Source organism: Mytilus galloprovincialis, chromosome 6 (assembly GCF_965363235.1).
Source record: "Mytilus galloprovincialis chromosome 6, xbMytGall1.hap1.1, whole genome shotgun sequence".
NCBI lineage: Eukaryota > Metazoa > Mollusca > Bivalvia > Mytilida > Mytilidae > Mytilus > Mytilus galloprovincialis.
In genome coordinates this window covers 5,205,395-5,228,027 of record NC_134843.1, presented here as the reverse complement: position 1 = coordinate 5,228,027, position 22,633 = coordinate 5,205,395, and the positions used below count along the sequence as shown (strand labels likewise).

The following is a 22,633-nucleotide window of genomic DNA, read 5'->3' as shown; positions in this document are numbered from 1 at the left end:
TTTATTTGTTAATTGTAGCAGATGTATTTTAGATACTGACCTTATGCCACAAGATAATGGTCACTTGACTGATATTTAAAAATATGATCTTGAAAAATTGCTATATATATATTAAAAAATGTTTCATTGAGACTGACCATATTCCATAAGTTGACCGTCACTTGACTAGTATTTTAAAAGGTCTATCCTTACCATATACCTGAACTTTGTCGCCTGACATATATTAAAAAAAAATAATTACACACTTCAAGCATCAAATCTTAAACTATCTCAAGAAGAACTTTCTCCTCTATCTGGGAGCAGAAATTATTTGGGAATAATTTAATTAAAATAGCTTATTTGTTTATGAAGTTGTGATGAAATATAATGTTTTGACACATCTACCCATCTGTCATGACTATTGTTGCCTAGAAACCAGTTCCTTTTCTTTTCATATCGTCTTATAACTTTAAACTTTGAAAAAAGAAAACATTGAAAGTGTGATTTCTTTTGAGAGGTTTTGAGAACAGTACATCCATCACATAATTACTGATGTTGAAGATAGTACATTTATCTCCTCTAATTGCAGAGTATGAGACTTGCTTAAATGTATCTCTGTAATGATTTTCATCTTGAAAAAGACTACTTGACAATTATAACTGATGTTTTCCCTTATTTGATACATTTCCTTTCTCAATTTTATTTTAAGATATATATATATATATTTCTTCTTTTTAATTGCAGAGAATGAAAATTTCTCTGTAGTGGAATACCATGCACTGCAGAAAGAATTAGACGAAAGGAATACACAGAGGGATGAACTGTTGTTTAAAATAAAGGTAATATACACACATTGAAAATATGGGAAACAAAACATTGATGAACTGGTGTGACATAATTTTTAGCTCACATGACCCAAAGTGCTAAGTGCACTTTTTTCATCACTTGGTGTTTTTGTCCATCGTAAAATAGTTTATCAGGTCAAGATCTACTTGTCCTGAAATTTTCAGACGAATCGGACAACCCATTGTTAGTAGTTTTGAGGAAATTTTGCAGTTTTTGGTTATTATCTTTAAGTTAAAAGAAATCAATAAAATTTTAACACAATGTTTATAACCACAAAAGGAAGCTTGGGATTGATTTTGGGGGTTATGGTCCCGAAGGTTTAGGAATTAGGGGCTCAAAGGGGCCAAAACAGCATATATCTATTTTCAGGACAAAAAGTTGTGTATTAATATTTCAATTGTTCTGAAATTGTACTACAATGTTTAATACCATAAGTAGAAGGTTGGGATTTATTTTAAGGGGTTATTGGGCAAATAGTCTGGGAATAAAGGGGCAAAAAGGGGCCAAAACAGGCATTTTCTAGTTCGAAGACAATAAATTGTGTGTAACTATGGATCTCTCTGACATTGTACCGAAAGTTTCCATATAACACAGGGAAGGCTGGGATTCTGTTTGGGGTTAATTATCCCGAATATGTAGGAATAAGGGGCCAAAAAGAAGCATTTTTCTATTTACAGACAATTACTTGTGTTTAAGTGCATGGATCTCTTAAAATTTTTACAAAAAGGTTCAATACCACTAAAGGAAGGTTGGGATTGGTTTTGGGGGGTTATTGTCCCAACAGTTTAGGAATTAGGGGCCAAAAAAGGGATCTAACATAATTATTTTTGTAGTTTTCAAACAATAACTTATGTTTAAGTGTATGAATCTCTCTGAAATTAAACCACAAGTTTCCATACCATGAAGGGATGATTAGTATTGACTTTTGGCTCAAAATGTTTCAGAATTAGGGGCAAAAAAGGGGAAAACTAAGTATTTCTGGTCAATTGACAATTAAGACAATTTAAAAGCAGTGTAAGGGAGGTAATTCTAAAACATTTAACATACAATGTTGGGTATGTTTCTGATTTACCTCCCTTACACTACTTGTATATTATGTATAAAGAAATGTCAGGTTTTGGACTAATTGCAAAAAAGGGGGATGGAAGTTGTTTTCAAATTTTTTTTCTTTCAAATTTCTCAAATTCCAAATTTTTGAAAAGTTAAAAGAAGAAATCTTTAATTGCACAATATTGTGCAATAGATTTGTAATCTCTTGACATTTGTTGTGTGTCAGAAACTCATATTATGTCAAAAATTTGATGGCAATCCAAATTCAGAGCTGTATCAAGCTTGAATATTGTGTCCATACTGGCCCAAACTGTTCAGGGTTGACTTCTGAGGTTGTATAAAGCTGTGCCCTGCGGAGCACCTGGTTAAAAATGTGTCCGATGACCTGCCTGCCAACCAACATGGCAGACATGGGTAAAAATAGAGCATAGGGGGCAATGCAGTTTTTGACTTGTATCTCTGAAACTAGAGAAAAAGTATAACGGTTGCATTATTTCATGCATCAATTGTAAATAAAAAATATCATGTGAGTGTTTTAGGCCCCCTTTATAACAATATGAAGGCTGGTGTGTTGTCACAACTGTTCTTAAACATTGACTTAATTTATTTGTTTTACTGTGAAAGTATTTGGTAATATATATGATAAAAAAAAGTAAACAATTAAGCTTGAACTAGAGTTCTACATTTTTAGACCAGTTTTTTGAAAAGTAAATCATAGATAAAGAACAAATAACATCCATCAAATATTCTTAGAAAGAAATTTGTTAGTTTGCAATATTTGTATTTTTGAATTTATTTCAAAAATTTGCTTTAGTCCTACACACTTCTGGCATTTTAAAAACAGTGTGTTTGGGGGGTGGGGGACATGCCTAAGTAGCCTCCTTATGAGATGTTGTTATTAATATGTTGATATGAGAAACAGTCTGACCCATAACGAAAAAATGCATCAGTGTAATAGGAGGAAAAGGAATTACGGATCCCCTCAGGATTTTTCATTCAGCTCAGGCTTGGATGACAAGTCTAATTATAAATATTATAAATGTTTTGAAATTTTCTTTCACTCTGCCATCATTTTCATATTCTGATAACTTTGATGAATATAAGTTGGCAAGTTACTCCTACATTATATAAATATCATATATATATACAATCTAATTAAAAACCGATCTCTCATCGCTCCTGTTTCTGATATGTCGCGTGGGAGATCTAACGAAACCCGCTTTGAGGTCACATGCGAGTGAACTAAAAGTCATGAATTTATAAAGATATGCAAATGATTTGACGACCTATTAATAAGCCAATCAAAAAAGTTTATGAATTATTATGACTGACGATTTCGTCGTAAATAAAATGAGTTACATCCCTTTGCCTTACGTTAAACTTCCAAGATCGTGGAAGACTCAATTTCATTGGTCGAAAAAGACACACCTACGAGGTCACTCACATGTGACCTCAAAGCGGGTTTCGTTAGATCTCCCACGCGACATATCAGAAACAGGAGCGATGAGAGATCGGTTTTTAATTAGATTGATATATATATAGCAAATAGATGTGTAAATTTTGGTAGAGTCATTTTAACTGTTATGAGTTATGCCCCTTTATAAAAGGAAAAATGGCTGAATTTTAGTTTCTGTTCTCTTACCTAATTTTCATTTGTTCTAGACTCTGACAGATAAGAACAAGCATTATAAATCACGTCTTGAGAAGGAGGAGCTGACAAAACGACAACAAATGAAGATCCTGTGTAAAAGTCAGGAGACACAACTCCAAGAGAAGGACAACCTCATTGGTAATCTACAAAGTATTATCGAGGAACACGAGGAACAACTCATTGACATGGAACACAAAATCAATGGTAGGTAAAATAAAAAAAGCCAAAGGGGGGGGGGGGGGGGGGGGGAATTAAAATGGAATAGTCTGAGTAGTAAGTGTAAATGAAAAACGACTCATTGATTGACATGGAACAGAAAATTGATGGTAGGAGGGGGGAAATTAAAATGGAATAGTCTGAGTAGTATAAAATGTACATGAAAAATAACTCATTGACATACCAACCGTGCAAGGGCTGTACAGCAAGTCAAGGTCATTAAAAACTTCCATTTGTTGTATGCTCATTGACATGGAACAGAAAATTACTGGTTTGTAGAAAAATTAAGGGGAAATAATTCAGTTTTATAGTCTTGAATAGCAATAGGGGAACATGAGGAACAAATTATTGAAAAAGAGGAAATTACTTGAAAAGTAAATAAATGATAAGCCAATGCTTATCTGATTAGTATCCCAAATTTATATGGTACATCAAAGTAAAATCTTCAAAATGAAGCAGAAATTCTTCAGGTAGATGTATACTAGCATAAAATCTTTCATCAGTGTTCTTTGTTATTTGGTACTTATTTTAGAATACAGCAGACTATGAATGTAGGCAAATGCTGAGTATGATTAAAAATCTATAGGGGAAAATATAATGATCATATCCTATTTATTATACTATTTAGAGAGATACAATCGGAATACTGAGTATTTAGACAACTCACTAAAATTAATAGGGATTCTATTAGAGACGAGCACTGAAAATGGCAGAAGATATTAATACAGGGTTAAGTAATAATATTGCTGTTTTAACAAATAAATTGTGAGAAAATCTATTTTGATGCCCCACCTACGATAGTAGAGGGGCATTATGTTTTCTGGTCTGCGTCCGCTCGTTCGTCTGTCCATCCGTGCATCCGTTCGCTTCAGGTTAAAGTTTTTGGTCAAGGTAGTTTTTGATGAAGTTGAAGTCCAGTCCAATCAACTTGAAACTTAGTACACATGTTCCCCATGATTTGATCTTTCTAATTTTAATGTCAAATTACAGTTTTGACCCCAATTTCATAGTCCACTGAACATAGAAAATGATAGTGCGAAGTTCAGGTTAAAGTTTTTGGTCAAGGTAGTTTTTGATGAAGTTAAAGTTACATCAACTTGAAACTTAGTACACATGTTCCCTATGATATGATCTTTTTAATTCCTAATTAAAGTTTTGACCCCAATTTCACAGTCCACTGAACATAGAAAATGATAGTGCGAGTGGGGCATCCGTGTACTATGGAGACATTCTTGTTTAACTATTAATTATATTTATTTATGAAAAGTTTATGAAAACAGTGCTCCAAGTATTTACAATATTCTTCACTAACAAAATAGTATACATTCTTTATAAACACTTGAACTATTTGTTAAATAAAATATAGATTTAAATGATGCTTTAGTATTTCAAATGAGATTCAAGGGTACTAATCTCTTGCTATATAAATGTTATTGTATAATTACTGGTTTGTAGAGTTTGGGGTAGGTTAGTTTTAAAATATGAATGTATATCTTTCATTGTGGAACAAAACACACTACAGATTGGTAAGAAAATTCTTATAGGTACATAAAAAAATCTTTTTTCAATTATATATTATTATAAATAGGACTGCAATTTCAAAGTGTATGTATATCATTGAATTTATGATGAAATAATTATATAACAACTTTACAAACTAAGAGTAAAAACAGTTTATTGTAATTTGTTTCAAAATTATAACCAACTTATGTCACTGATGTATTTTTACCAGAACGCATGAGCCTATTATTGGACCCTAATTTCAGGGGTCACAATAGTTTTAATGCAAAGAATCTTTATAATTAGCTATTTTTACAAAAAATAATCTTAAAAAGGTGCATTATGTATATATTTGTGATAAAATTCAGAGAAAAGACATCTCATATAAATAGATGAATATAAAAACATGGTAATAATGAATGGGTTGTCAAGGTTGTTAAACATTCCATAGAAGTATGAATGAAATATGACTGGATTCATATACTTTATGAGGTTTGTGATATAGGGTAGATTTGAAATGAATTACAAAATATGAAATACATTCAAAAACCTATATGCAATAATTTTATAATGAGATAGATGGATAGTGATTACACTGTTTTGATTTTGTAGGTAATATGAATACCATACCTCCAGGTAGTTATAAACAACCTTCATCTGTTAAACTTATAGAAGACATCAAGAGACTTCAGATAGAGAAAACATCACTCACAACAAAACTTGAAACAATTACATCAGAAATGGAAAATCATTCTTGTTCTTCTAAGGGAGATAACTCAAGCGACATTAATGACTTGCAACAAGTTATAGAAAGATTGGAAGATAAAAATTGTAAATTAGAGCAGGAATTGAAATTATATAAAATTCATGAAAATGATAATACAGGGCCGTGTCATACTGACACCGAAAAACAAGTGGACAAATTACAGACTGATAATGATAAGTTACACGAAGAAATAGAGGATTTAAAACGGACAAACAGTCGGACATCAGATCTGTTTAAGTTGAGTACTCAGGAACAACAACAATTACAGGACGATCTTGTTAAACTTAGTTCAGAAATCAAAATATTTGATGAAAAAATAACAAAAAAGAATAGTGAATTACATAAATTACAGGCAAGACACAGGGAGGAAGTCAGTGATTTAAAAAATCAAAATCAGGAACTGTCACAGAAAGTCAGGAACCATCAGGCAGAGATTATGTCACTGCAGGCAAAAAGTCCAGAAGTAAGTTTATACAAATCATTTTTGCAAATCTTCTTCAGAATTAAGTTGCTTAGTAAACTATTCATAAAGTCATTTCTTTGCCTTTTGTATATTTTTGTACTTGGACCAAATGCTTTATATGTGGTAAAAGTTTTGCTTATTGTTGAAGGGTTAACAGTGATCTGTAGTTGCTATCTTCAATGTCTTAGTTTAAACATATTTATTTATAGTGGATTGGGAAACAAGTTTTGTAACTTATAATAACCTCTTTCCACTTTGCGGGTGCGAGTGCTCTCTTGTAGCGGCATTAGCCTGCTCTTTTTCGAAATCTACAAGGGTGTCTTTAACGTGCAAGAGATATAGCTCTCTCCTAACACGGGTCAGCCATTTATGGTCCCCTCCGAAGGACTATCATCGTTTTCTCTAGACCATACTCTCAAATGGTGTCAATGTCATTTGGTCTCTGGTGTAGATTTGTCTCATTACCAATCATACAACATCTTCTTATTTTTTATCTTCTATTTTTAGGTAGTGACAAAAATAAAGAAGGTAGAAGTCCAGATAGAATCAGAGCAGTTAAAAAGTTCTTACATCTCCTGTCAACAAGACAAAGATGTCTTACAGTCCAAACTGACCAGTGTCCAGTTAGAGATTGAAGAGTGTAAACAAAAATTGACATTGTCTCACAGCAATAATACTCAATTACTTGAACAGGTATAATTAAAAAATCTGACCAATATATATCCAAGGATTAAATATAAACAAACATACTTAGTAAATTTTAAAAAAAATATAATGTTCAGTAAGTACATCTTGAAAATTGCTAATAATAATTTTGTATTGGAACAAAAGTATTAGGTGTGAACATTAATGGTTATGGTTAATGAAGAAAATTGCTGTGGACATGCCAAATTTATGATAGTTTATTTTTATTCCTTAGTAATACAAACTGTTGAAAATTTCAGTGAATGCAAGAATATCCTTCTTGATTCATTGGAAAACATCATTTGAAGTTGTTTCCATGTATTGAATTGATAACTGTTGATGGCTGTACTTTCATAATAAATGTTTTAAACCCTCAGGTACAACATTGGCAGAATCAGTATTCCAGTCTAGAGTCAGAATCAGAAGTAGCCCTTCAGGCAGCAGCAGAAGACAAGGAGAGGACAGTAGCAGACGTCAGAGAAGCCATGAAATCATCCATGCATAACCTACAGAACCAGTATGATGTCATGTGTCAAAAAGTTGGTGTATTAGGGTCATTGTATTCTGATCTGACGGAGTCATATATACTGATAGAAAAACAAGCTAAACAGTTTCCTAAAATCATAAAGAAAACTGTCACTGACGTAACAAAACAGGTATGTTTCCAAATATGATTTTAAGTATGTACAGTATAAGACAGTTCATTCAAGGCTTTTCCAGAAATGAATATAGAAGAGTAGGGGAAGGGAAGTCGAAACAAATTTTTATTCATTGATAATTTCTTGCTTATTTTTTTAAACAAAGCACTCATCATAATCTCTTTCTTGACCTGTTGCCTAACTTTTTAAGACAAAAAACATCAACATGTAAGATGAAAAATAGATAGTTATACATTGTAGTTAGAAATCCATACAATATACATGGAAAATGGAATATTGAGGCACTAATACTAGTTAAAACACAAACGAAAGTTCAGAACATCTGAAATATGTCAAAGAAGATAGAAAAATAATTTTATCTGGTGTTTTGGATGATATATGGCGGCTTCATTACTTGTTTTTAAGTCCAGATGATTTTTAACCAGATTTTTGTGTCAAAAATGTCGGTTATTGATTTGGGGATGTACAACCAAATGTTGTCCGTGCATTTACTCATGAAGCGTTCAACCAAACCTTTTAAAAAAAATTTTGTTACTGACAACAAAATGGAGGTCAAGTTCAATAGTGACGATTTTGACTTTTACCGTTCAGGAGTTACTGTTCTTGAAAGTTTAAAAAATGTTGTGTCTGTGCATTTACTCATGAACCAGTCAACCAAACCTTTTAAAATTTTAATATGTTGTTACTGACAACAAAATGGAGGTCAAGTTCAATAATTACGATTTTGACTTTTACCGTTCAGGAGTTACGGTTCTTGAAAGTTTGAAAAATGTTGTGTCCGTGCATTTACTCATGAACCGTTCAACCAAACCTTTTAAAATTTCCTATTAGGAGTTTTGGTCCTTGTAATATTGATAAATGCCAGAACACAAATAAATGTTAAAGAATACGGTTTACTGTCATTTTGACAGCTCTTGTTTTACATAACTTGACATATTTTACTAAACTTTTAAAACTGTATACAATATAATTAAAACTAATGCTATACTGGTAATGTTTTTATATAACAGACAACAAAAGCCATAAGTGAAATAAATGAATACAATAAAGAATTGGTGAAGAAATACCACAGGGAGATGTTTTTAAGGAAGAAATACCATAATGAACTTGTAGAACTTAAAGGTGAGTGGTACACATGGGTTATACAATGTATAGATGTATGTCACAGGGAGATGTTTTTAAGGAAGAAATACCATAATGAACTTGTAGAACTTAAAGGTGAGTGGTACACATGGGTTATACAATGTATAGATGTATGTCACAGGGAGATGTTTTTAAGGAAGAAATACCATAATGAACTTGTAGAACTTAAAGGTGAGTGGTACACATGGGTTATACAATGTATAGATGTATGTCACAGGGAAATGTTTTTAAGGAAGAAATACCATAATGAACTTGTAGAACTTAAAGGTGAGTGGTACACATGGGTTATACAATGTATAGATGTATGTCACAGGGAGATGTTTTTAAGGAAGAAATACCATAATGAACTTGTAGAACTTAAAGGTGAGTAAAAAACATAGGTTATACAATGTATAGATGTATGTCACAGGGAGATGTCTTTAAGGAAGAAATACCATAATGAACTTGTAGAACTTAAAGGTGAGTGGTACACGTGGGTTATACAATGTATAGATGTATGTCACAGGGAGATGTGTTTAAGGAAGAAATACCATAATGAACTTGTAGAACTTAAAGGTGAGTGGTACACGTGGGTTATACAATGTATAGATGTATGTCACAGGGAGATGTATTTAAGGAAGAAATACCATAATGAACTTGTAGAACTTAAAGGTGAGTGGTACACATGGGTTATACAATGTATAGATGTATGTCACAGGGAGATGTATTTAAGGAAGAAATACCATAATGAACTTGTAGAACTTAAAGGTGAGTAAAAAACATAGGTTATACAATGTATAGATGTATGTCACAGGGAGATGTCTTTAAGGAAGAAATACCATAATGAACTTGTAGAACTTAAAGGTGAGTGGTACACATGGGTTATACAATGTATAGATGTATGTCACAGGGAGATGTATTTAAGGAAGAAATACCATAATGAACTTGTAGAACTTAAAGGTGAGTGGTACACATGGGTTATACAATGTATAGATGTATGTCACAGGGAGATGTATTTAAGGAAGAAATACCATAATGAACTTGTAGAACTTAAAGGTGAGTGGTACACATGGGTTATACAATGTATAGATGTATGTCACAGGGAGATGTTTTTAAGGAAGAAATACCATAATGAACTTGTAGAACTTAAAGGTGAGTGGTACACATGGGTTATACAATGTATAGATGTATGTCACAGGGAGATGTATTTAAGGAAGAAATACCATAATGAACTTGTAGAACTTAAAGGTGAGTGGTACACATGGGTTATACAATGTATAGATGTATGTCACAGGGAGATGTTTTTAAGGAAGAAATACCATAATGAACTTGTAGAACTTAAAGGTGAGTGGTACACATGGGTTATACAATGTATAGATGTATGTCACAGGGAGATGTATTTAAGGAAGAAATACCATAATGAACTTGTAGAACTTAAAGGTGAGTGGTACACATGGGTTATACAATGTATAGATGTATGTCACAGGGAGATGTATTTAAGGAAGAAATACCATAATGAACTTGTAGAACTTAAAGGTGAGTGGTACACATGGGTTATACAATGTATAGATGTATGTCACAGGGAAATGTTTTTAAGGAAGAAATACCATAATGAACTTGTAGAACTTAAAGGTGAGCGGTACACATGGGTTATACAATGTATAGATGTATATCACAGGGAAATGTTTTTAAGGAAGAAATACCATAATGAACTTGTAGAACTTAAAGGTGAGTGGTACACATGGGTTATACAATGTATAGATGTATGTCACAGGGAGATGTATTTAAGGAAGAAATACCATAATGAACTTGTAGAACTTAAAGGTGAGTGGTACACATGGGTTATACAATGTATAGATGTATGTCACAGGGAGATGTTTTTAAGGAAGAAATACCATAATGAACTTGTAGAACTTAAAGGTGAGTGGTACACATGGGTTATACAATGTATAGATGTATGTCACAGGGAGATGTATTTAAGGAAGAAATACCATAATGAACTTGTAGAACTTAAAGGTGAGTGGTACACATGGGTTATACAATGTATAGATGTATGTCACAGGGAGATGTTTTTAAGGAAGAAATACCATAATGAACTTGTAGAACTTAAAGGTGAGTGGTACACATGGGTTATACAATGTATAGATGTATGTCACAGGGAGATGTATTTAAGGAAGAAATACCATAATGAACTTGTAGAACTTAAAGGTGAGTGGTACACATGGGTTATACAATGTATAGATGTATGTCACAGGGAGATGTATTTAAGGAAGAAATACCATAATGAACTTGTAGAACTTAAAGGTGAGTGGTACACATGGGTTATACAATGTATAGATGTATGTCACAGGGAGATGTATTTAAGGAAGAAATACCATAATGAACTTGTAGAACTTAAAGGTGAGTGGTACACATGGGTTATACAATGTATAGATGTATGTCACAGGGAAATGTTTTTAAGGAAGAAATACCATAATGAACTTGTAGAACTTAAAGGTGAGCGGTACACATGGGTTATACAATGTATAGATGTATATCACAGGGAAATGTTTTTAAGGAAGAAATACCATAATGAACTTGTAGAACTTAAAGGTGAGTGGTACACATGGGTTATACAATGTATAGATGTATGTCACAGGGAGATGTTTTTAAGGAAGAAATACCATAATGAACTTGTAGAACTTAAAGGTGAGTGGTACACATGGGTTATACAATGTATAGATGTATGTCACAGGGAAATGTTTTTAAGGAAGAAATAACATAATGAACTTGTAGAACTTAAAGGTGAGTGGTACACGTGGGTTATACAATGTATAGATGTATGTCACAGGGAGATGTTTTTAAGGAAGAAATACCATAATGAACTTGTAGAACTTAAAGGTGAGTGGTACACGTGGGTTATACAATGTATAGATGTATGTCACAGGGAGATGTTTTTAAGGAAGAAATACCATAATGAACTTGTAGAACTTAAAGGTGAGTGGTACACGTGGGTTATACAATGTATAGATGTATGTCACAGGGAGATGTATTTAAGGAAGAAATACCATAATGAACTTGTAGAACTTAAAGGTGAGTGGTACACGTGGGTTATACAATGTATAGATGTATGTCACAGGGAGATGTATTTAAGGAAGAAATACCATAATGAACTTGTAGAACTTAAAGGTGAGTGGTACACATGGGTTATACAATGTATAGATGTATGTCACAGGGAGATGTTTTTAAGGAAGAAATACCATAATGAACTTGTAGAACTTAAAGGTGAGTAAAAAACATAGGTTATACAATGTATAGATGTATGTCACAGGGAGATGTATTTAAGGAAGAAATACCATAATGAACTTGTAGAACTTAAAGGTGAGTGGTACACATGGGTTATACAATGTATAGATGTATGTCACAGGGAGATGTATTTAAGGAAGAAATACCATAATGAACTTGTAGAACTTAAAGGTGAGTGGTACACGTGGGTTATACAATGTATAGATGTATATCACAGGGAGATGTTTTTAAGGAAGAAATACCATAATGAACTTGTAGAACTTAAAGGTGAGTGGTACACGTGGGTTATACAATGTATAGATGTATATCACAGGGAGATGTTTTTAAGGAAGAAATACCATAATGAACTTGTAGAACTTAAAGGTGAGTGGTACACGTGGGTTATACAATGTATAGATGTATGTCACAGGGAGATGTTTTTAAGGAAGAAATACCATAATGAACTTGTAGAACTTAAAGGTGAGCGGTACACATGGGTTATACAATGTATAGATGTATATCACAGGGAGATGTTTTTAAGGAAGAAATACCATAATGAACTTGTAGAACTTAAAGGTGAGTGGTACACATGGGTTATACAATGTATAGATGTATGTCACAGGGAGATGTTTTTAAGGAAGAAATACCATAATGAACTTGTAGAACTTAAAGGTGAGTGGTACACGTGGGTTATACAATGTATAGATGTATGTGTATATTTGATCATCAGAAGTCTTTTACTTAACCACAAGTTCATTTAAAAGGTTTTCAGGTAAAGGTGCATGGAATGCAATCAAAACCCTATGGAGCTGACTTCATATCTAAATCTTCAAAGGTTTATCATTAACATTGAGATACACAAAATATAGTGCATTTATCTTCACATTCTATACATCCTATCTATGAACATCTCAAGAAATTTTTATTCAGATATATATAAGTCATAAAATTTTGTTACACTTGTCAAGAAAATGACTTTTTCCTGTTCTAAAAATATCAATGAAGTTGTTAAAGTCAACTTGAAAAATTTGAGTTATCTCCCTTTGTCCAGAATTGTAATTCAAAGATTTATTCAATTAATATTTAGTTTTATTTCCAGCTGATAAATTAAAACAATTTTTATCTTTTAACTTTGATTAAGACATTTTGGCCACTGACCTTCAGTTACCCACATATGTCTCTGTATATCTGTTTATGGTTTTTCATATGTAGTTTTAGAGATCAGAGATAGACTGTAGATGGCCAGTGCCTGAAATGTCATTAAAGTGTTTAATAGAGTGTTCAATAATGGGAACAGCAAACATATCACTTCACCTAGAGGGCTCCAATCAAAAAAGATTGCTGTCTATGTACTACTAGAATAGAAATAATTCATGGGGATTGAGTTTGTATTGATTTCACCACAGGTTGGCCCAATGTGTTGATATTTTACCCCTTACTATTGCTCGAGGTAATATATTTAGCATAAAGGGCCATGGTTAAATCATTAGGAATTCAAGCCCCCATGAATTATTTCTTAATATAAAGAATGACTATGTTCCCTTTTGGAATTTTTCTTGAAAATTCATTTGAATTTGGAAATTTGATAATATTTTCATGATAAAAAAAGTACTTGATATTTGATTCATAGAATATAAAACTTTTGAGACCAGGATTGTTTATTGTGATACCAGAAGCAGACAAAAAAAAAGTTCTTAGATGACTTTTTGTAGTAATGTTTGAATTTACATGGAAAAAGGCTGATGGAATTATTGTTTTCATTTTAGGTAATATTAGAGTGTTCTGTAGAGTAAGGCCAAAAATCAAGGAGGATGGTAGTGGCGCTACGGCAAATAATGTCATAGATTACGATAGAGATGATGATGGGTTGCTGTATGTGGCCAATAAAGCCAGGACTCAGACATTTGAAGTAGATAAAGTCTTCACACAAACAAGCACTCAACCAGAGGTAATGTAAAGGTTACAGGGATTAGTTTAATCATCCTTCACCTTACTGTAAACCAAATTATTTTCGCATACACATTATTCGGCTTTTAACTTTTTTTATCCCAATTTGTGGAAATTTTATTTCGAAATTTTCAAATTCACTTGTAGTAAGATAAGGAAAGATCTAAGTTTTAAATTTTCGCGACAATTTTTCTTTGCATTATTTTTCTACTTGCAAAAGTTGAGAAAAGAAATTACTTGTGAAATTAGTTGGTTTACAGTATTTCCACTTGTAATACAAATATTAACCACATTACACTGCTACTGTGTTCTCGTTAGAAATATTCTATATATGCAAAATGACCATATGTACTGCAGTACTTATATTCTACAGAGTTTGTTACCTACCTATCATAGTTGAGAGGCATTAAGTTTTTCTGGTTTGTCCATTCATCTGTTTGTCTGAAATTCCATATTTCAACTTTACAGGTGAAAGATTTTTGTCATAGTTGTTAACAGTGTAATCGTTGATGTTCATAATGATGTCTTCTTTACAGTGAGTTGCTTGTAGGTGTTATGGTAAAATTTTACCTATAGCTCAACCTGTTTTTAAAATTGTCAACACAATAGGGACATTTAAATTGACCAGTTGGTATTGTTAGATTTAAATCTACCTTGATGCTACCTGTAAAAAAATTTATTCACCTAACCAAAAGTTTCAGCATGCTTTTTTCCTGAACTTTTTCTTACCTAGGATTATTCTATTGAGAAATCTTTATTTTACTGTCATTCAAAATCTAATGAGTGATCAAGCCAAACAAGAATGACTATATCATATATTTTATTTTCTTGCAGTTACATGTAATTTAAAATTGCATGACCTAAAATGCACTACATTTCATCTAAATGTTTGCATAGCCACTACTAGCAGTGTTTAATACCCTAAATAATCCAGTCGTAATATTTCACTCACTTTAATGAAACCTCAAAATCATATTTGAATAAACAATTTCATTAATTTATTTACACTAATATTTGACATCTCATCCAGAATTCCAATGATTTTAAATAATTCCCAATTTTATTCATTTTTCACTACTTCACTAGATTTTTTTCTAAATCCATAGTATAAATTCTGATTAACTTCCAATTATATACATCCTAATTTAACAGGTGCAGAATCTATACATAATTCAGAATCATTTCCATTACTATATTCCAAATAGTTATCCTCACTTATATTTTGTAATATTTTATTTATATTTTTACTATATATCACCTGATTTTAATATATTCACAGTAAACATTATATTTCATTTCCTATAATAAATTTCCAAATCAAACAATATTTGATTCAGAATTTTATAATGACTATTTCCAATTTCACATTCACTTAAAACATTTCCTCATGTTAGGAATATTTTAGAATATTTTACTTTCATTTTTCACTTTATCACTAGATTAGACTATATCCACTGCATTACTTCAACATTTTATTTCATTTCCTATAATAATTTCCAAATCAAACAATATTTGATTCAGAATTTTATAATGACTATTTCCAATTTCACATTCACTTTTAAAAAACATTTCCTCACGTTAGGAATATTTTAGAATATTTTACTTTTATTTTTCACTTTATCACTAGATTAGACTATATCCACTGCATTACTTTAACATTTTATTTCATTTCCAAGATCCCATTTAAATAGGGAATCATCTTAAATTTGTAATAGATCCCAAAATTAATAATGAATATTTCAAAAATCACATTTAAAGCCACAGAAACATGTTGGATGAACTCACACTATATCTCCTACTTGAATTCCAGTTTTGAAATCTTTAAATCTTTGACATAACTAAATCCCATCGTATGAAAAATTGAATTCCTTTAGTGAACACAGCATTTTATGCACAAAACTCCCACTAATATAATAGATTTCAAAGAAAAAACACAGCAAGGTATACTCCAAAATTATTTCGAATTTTATATGTACAACATCATATGTAAGCCCCACAAAACAGTTTGAATGAATTATTTCCTCCTTGATGTCCTTCATGACAATAAAATCTTGAAAGAAACACATCACATTTTAAGAAGCAAAATTGCTATAAAAAGTCTGAGTAGTGAATTCAAATAAAATAAATCCAATATTGTATGCACAATGACACCAAAAGATTTAAAACATTGCAAATAATAATCCAAAATGAGAATCTTGAAGGGTCATGTGAAGAAAAAAACAACATATCCCTCTGAAAATTTAAACTGTAAACACCCTGAACAGCTATTTCTTGTTTCACTGGCAGCTGGACAATACTATGTATAAGGGTTCGAATTTTAAAGAAGCATTTTGGTGTAAAAACAGTTTAAATTTTCAAACATAGTAATACATATTTATTTTAATCTTTTACTGATTTAGAATTTTAGGTAAAAAATAGATAAATCAAATATATCAGGGATTTAAAACAATGAAAACCAAATTATTTTCTTCCCTATCAATTTTTAATAGAATAATCCTAGGTAAGAAAATCTTCAGGAAAAAAGCATGCTGAAACTTTGGGTTAGGTGAATAAAAATCTGTACAGGTAGAATCAAGGTTGATTTAAATCTAACAATACCAACTGGTCAATTTAAATGTCCCTATTGTGTTGACAATTTTAAAAACAGGTTGAGCTATAGGTAAAATTTTACCATAACACCTACAAGCAACTCACTGTAAGATTATTAGCCAAAATATGGTACTGACCTTGATTTCATGGTTCAATGATTATGGAAGTGAACTCACTGCATTTTCAAGATACAGTTTTTGTTCAAGGTTTTTTGAAGTTGTTGTGGTCACATCAACTTGAAACCTCATACACTTGTTCATTATGATATGTATGTCCTCTGTTTGTCTAGACTTTTTTTCAAGGTCAAGCTTTTCAAATAATTTTTAGTCCTTTTACTTTAGATTTTCACATTTTGTAGTGATATTTTACTTTAATTTAAGTAGACACCATTAAGGTTACCAAAATTTATCAAAACTTCCACTTTTAAATGTCCATGTTTGCTGACAGTGTAGACCACGACATACATGACTACATACAGAAATTTGTAAGGGTTTTTGGGGAAAGACGGCTTCAAGCCGCCAGTCCCGTATGTGGTTGGCCAGAGTGACAAGCCCTCACGTCAATCGTTTTGTTTTAATAGTTTGGAACCCCCCCCCCCAAAAAAAATCTTACTGAGATTAATGAGACACAAAAATGAATAGATTGAATTTAAACACTTTTTCACACATTTCCATTCTGTTTCTTGTGAAATTGTCGTATTTTGAGCTCTCCCTTACACTCCGGAAAAATATATATTTCGAAATATTCTAAATATATCCATAGATTACATCATAGGCCTACTTCGATTCGTCCAACTCGGGTTAACTCTAGTTGAAAGGTCAGTGCTAATGCGCATGTGCGCAACCGTTCCGAATCGAAGTCAAAACTCTTCCATCGAGTTGACTATTATAATGGAGGTGAAAAAAAAATGTTTTTTGCTGAGCATTAAAATAAAAAATAATATTACATAGTGTTTCACAAAGAAAAGTCCTGATCCTGTTTGCTTTTGAAAAATAGTTTGTTAGTGAGTTAAAAAAAAATGAAACTTTGAAAAATCGTTCAAAGAAAAATAATTAATTTCTATTTTATTTCCAACCACCACCGACAGCTGATAATAAACTCATCATATTGATACCAGGAATAAAATTTAACATTTACACCAGACACGCGTATCGTCTACAAAAGACTCATCAGTGACGCTCGAATTAAAAATGTTATAAAAGGTCAAATAAAGTACGAAGTTGAAGAGATTTGAGGACCAAATATACACATGAACAATATTTGCTGATTCCGAAATACAGGCAATAATAAATTCCCCTTGTCAGCTTTATTCTTCGGCTGTATTTTGTCAAATACCAGTTTATTTGTATCACTTTTATTTGTTGCAACTACTTGACGCCATCTTGAAACTCGATTAAACCTGCCCCGACCCAGGGTTGATGTCGAGTTAACTCAGGTAGGTTCAAAAGGACAAACTCCGGGGGTTCGGTTGTCAGTCGGGTAAAGTCGATAGACTCTACTAACCCGAGTTGGACGAATGGAAGTAGGCCCATGATATATCCAACCTGTTATATTGTAATGACATCAGTGTTTATATAAGAAATTAAAAATGTTTTACTGTGTAGTTTTCACCTATTTATTCATGAAATTTACAAATATATCAAAATGTAGGATCTGGAAACAAGCTTCACACAGCTTATATCAATCATATTGGTTTTTATAAGTACATGTATCCCCGTGATGAGAGTTGTAACTGGAACTTTATCAATGGAAATTTAAAACTGAATAGAATTTTCAGTCCTCACTTTCTTGAGAAAAAAGATAATAAATCTTAAAGTACTGTCACAAAAAATGGAGAATGACCCTAGCCTGCTGTTTAGTGGTACACAATTAAAATGTTGTTAAATGGTAGAATTCAGTTGATTTTATATAATTAACTTTAATAAAATGTTTTGATTGAGAAGGTGCAGATCTCAGTTCCATTGGTCCAAATTGACTCCATGATGAATTCTTAACTAAGGAAAGGAAATCACATCAAACAACAATTGATTGCACTATTGTCAACCTTTCTACATGTTTTAGCTGTTCTTTTGTTCATTCTTTGTATGTAGACTATCAAAAGATACACCCCTCTCCAAAAAAAAGAAGAAAAAATTGCCATCTTTCCCCTCAGAGCTCTTCAGCTCTTTGATTGAGAATTGTTGTGCTGTACTTCAATAACGGATTTCATTAAATTTCAAAGAAAACTTGGCACAGAGAGATACAAAATGTTTCAGTTTGTGAGACATATTTTTCTTCATTTTCTGTTCTTTCAAACTATGTGAATTCCATTATTGCATTTGAAATACTAATTCAGAGCTGAAATTGATTCACTTTAATTCGTTTATAAAGGGAAAATATGCAATTTTCGAAGTCCAAGTTTGTCAGCCTCTTAATTTTGAGGAAATATAATGTCACTTTCTGACCATATAGCTTTCTTTTAAAATGAAGAATACATTAATATAACATCACTCAATTATGTATGTTTTGCTTTGAATAATTGTTTTATCATTTTTATGCGATATATGTTTAATATTATTGACCACAAAAAAGTTCAAATTGTAATGTTGATCTTGAACAGATTATGCTTCATTGTACTTGTAAGCCAGGAATTGCATCCCACATAGAGCACACTTAATTCTCCTTCTGTAGTGCAAGCTAAAGAGTAAGGACATTCTATTCCTATATCCCTAGTATTGATGAGGGTAAGTAGATTGCCGGTGTTGTTAAGAACATGTAGGGTGTGGTTAGAACAGTCAGCAACAATAACATTGTCTAATGGTGTTGTTACTAGTTCTCGTGGATCAAATGGAGATTTGTCATTGTTGACACTTGGATGTCCTTTATAATACCAAATGACACCAGTGTTTCCTAACACCAACACACTGACTTTATCCCCATTTACTTCCAGCACAAAGATGTTACCATTACTGGTACTTGTTATAGATGTATAAGATCCAACCAATTTATAATGAATTTTGCAACTCCTATCCATGACCATTATAAACCTCTTTTTTCCAGGAAAGGATTCGCGTCCCGATACTATAACTTTATCATCTTTAGTTGCATGAACATGCATTAGCTTTGCTGATTCTACATAGTAGTCAGTGTCAACTATTTCATTCGAGGTGCCAACTACCTTTCCAAAAAATCTTTTACACCTAATTTGCTTTATTTTGTCATCTTGTGTAGATAAAAGGAGATCATTTGAATTACTAGTAGTAATAGTAATGTCAACTAAACTGCCTATGATTGCATCGCTTGAACAACTGAAACTACATTGCACCTCTAGTTTTTGTCCTTGTATTTTGACTTTCTCTAATTTTCCTAGTTGCGCAATCCATAGTGAATTATCCGAGGATATCGCTAACTTGTTAATTCTTCCCTCGTGTCTGGTGTTGTATTTAGTTACATTGGTTATTGTAACTTTAGGTGGCACATTAAATTGGTCTCCAAATGACTGCATTACGGCTTGACCTTCTTGCTTCTCGGGGTCAATGTTACTGGAAACCTTCTCAGTTTGTTTAACTACTTGGTTGATAATTATGATTGTGTGTTCTTTCTCAGTTTTGATTTAGAATGCACTGTATCTTTACACTTTGTACACAGCAACAAGTCACAGTTTTGACACTTCTATTTGACTCTGACATCTACCTCACAGAGCTGACAAAGAATAGGACATTGTTCCTGTCGTAAAGCCATGCTTCAGATTGGTGAAATATGTCTATCCTTAAACAGATGTCAGTTGTTAGTAATATCTATTTTAAGAGATATAATTTTATCATTTCAAATTAATATTTGTTTATTTAGTAATTTGATGATTAATTTTCACATTGTAGTACAAGTATTTTAGTATACAGTTCAAAGTATTCAAAATACATCTAGATAATAAAAGACCTATATTGTACACCTGACATTAATGAAGTGTACTTAAACACTGTTATCAAGTTATTTTATTTGTTTTGATTTGTAAAGTGCAATTGTAATTCATCCAAACTCTTTGTTATTTACTGTAACATAGAAAATAGATATATGTGGTATGAGTGCCTATGAGACAACTCTATAGATCCAAGTCACAATTTGTAAAAGAAAACTATTATAGGTCAAAGTATCATATTCAACACAGAGTCTTGGTTCACATCAAACAGCAAGCTATAAAAGGCCTTAAAAATTACTAGTGTGAAACCATTCAAACGGACAACCGAAGGTCTAATCTATATAAAAAATGAGAAATGAGATAGCTCCTTTATCATCTCTACCCATCACCACATCCCCCCAAAAAATCCTGTTTCTTTTGGTCTTTTCTCTTTATCAAAATGAAATTGGAATGCATCTACGACAGTTTTCTAGATAAAAGTCCATTATTTAAATGGGCCCCATTGTTAAAAGCATCTTGGCTAGCAATGATCCAGTCCCCTCCCTTCCAGGCTAGTGAAAATGTCTTTTAATGAACCTATGTAGAAATGGGATTGTATTATTACCTTATGGGTATTGTTTCATATAAAGATAATAGAAATATTAGTCCATTTTAAAAACTTTTCACTGGACAATTAATGATTTTATTACTTAAAAGTCACAAAATTTAATAGGACAATCAATCAAGTAAAAATGTTCTTTTTATGGTTTGAAAAATTTCTATACACAACCAAAACAAAGTTGTGTAAGGTATAATGAATTTACCTGTCTATTTGTCAGTCAGTGGTTTAGTCCGTCTGTGGTTCAGTCCGTCAGTCCTGTTGTTGTAATAGCAATGCCTCTGAAACCACATTTCAGAATTTCATGAAACTTTGTAGATTATATGGATATAGTATGGAGATGTTCATACCGATGGGAAATTCAACCTGTTGTCTAGAATTTATACCCTGTTGAACTTGTAACTTTGATCCATATATACCACTGCAAAAGATTGTTATCACAACTCCTCTAAAACCACACAACAGAATTTTATGAAACTTTATAGATAATAAAGAAAGACATAATATGTAGATGTGCATATCGTCAAGAAATTTATAACTTGACTTTTGTAGTAGTAATGAGTCTTTAAGAATCTGGTGAGAGTGTAGGGTCACCAAGGTTTTTTAATTGTACATGTATTGTTCTGTTTTTAGGTGTTTGATGAAGTGAAGGCTTTAGTAACATCCTGCATTGATGGTTACAATGTGTGTATCTTTGCCTATGGTCAGACAGGCTCAGGGAAAACATTTACTATGGAGGTAAGACATGTGACTTGAAAAACAAAAATGAAAAGATAATTAGAGGTTAACATACAGTGTTCAACATGTATACAAATATCTATACAATGTGTCAAGCAAAATCTCTGAAGACTTAAGAATAAGATGTACATAATTGTGATGTAGAATTAAAACAACTGTCAAGATGTTATTAAGGACAACCCCAAAGCTCCTGACATAATATAATCACATAAAATTGTGGCAAGGTTAAAACAAGATGCATTTAGATGTTTTGTTTCAATCTTAAAATCTAAAAGAATACATCAACTAATGCAAAAAAAAGACAGAAAAGCACTTTACTCTATAGAAGAAGATTGTGTTTCCAATTATGGGCCCAAATATGGCCCCCAAAGGTCATTAACATTCCATATATAAAACTGGTATTCTAGATTAAAAAAAAAGGCTCGATAGTACCATGACATCCGATACTGGACTATCAATGAGTTCATTTCATATAGAAATATCACAAGAAGTGAAGATCTTGTGCAATTCTTAGAGTAAATCTCTACAAAAATCTATGTATTGAAATCAAAAGAGAGTAAGTTTTAGTTTGAAGCTATATATATATTTGGGAATTGATGTTAATCCCCCAACATACCAGAACCAATAATAAATAACAAGGAAATAATTATAAACTTTATATATTAC

At 32.0% G+C, this 22,633-nt stretch overlaps 1 protein-coding gene across 6 annotated transcripts in view; it reads left to right on the top strand.

Annotated features, from left to right (window-relative positions):
• The window catches only part of LOC143078775 (uncharacterized), a 60,645-nt gene that overhangs the window by 10,536 nt on the left and 27,476 nt on the right, over positions 1-22,633 (top strand). For all 6 annotated transcript variants that reach the window (XM_076253739.1, XM_076253738.1, XM_076253740.1 and 3 more), the window contains 8 exons: positions 724-818; positions 3,538-3,730; positions 5,855-6,471; positions 6,979-7,164; positions 7,533-7,811; positions 8,825-8,936; positions 13,967-14,148; positions 21,863-21,967. In XM_076253739.1, coding sequence (XP_076109854.1) covers positions 724-818; positions 3,538-3,730; positions 5,855-6,471; positions 6,979-7,164; positions 7,533-7,811; positions 8,825-8,936; positions 13,967-14,148; positions 21,863-21,967 — 1,769 coding nt within the window. The remainder of the gene's footprint in view (positions 1-723; positions 819-3,537; positions 3,731-5,854; positions 6,472-6,978; positions 7,165-7,532; positions 7,812-8,824; positions 8,937-13,966; positions 14,149-21,862; positions 21,968-22,633) is intronic.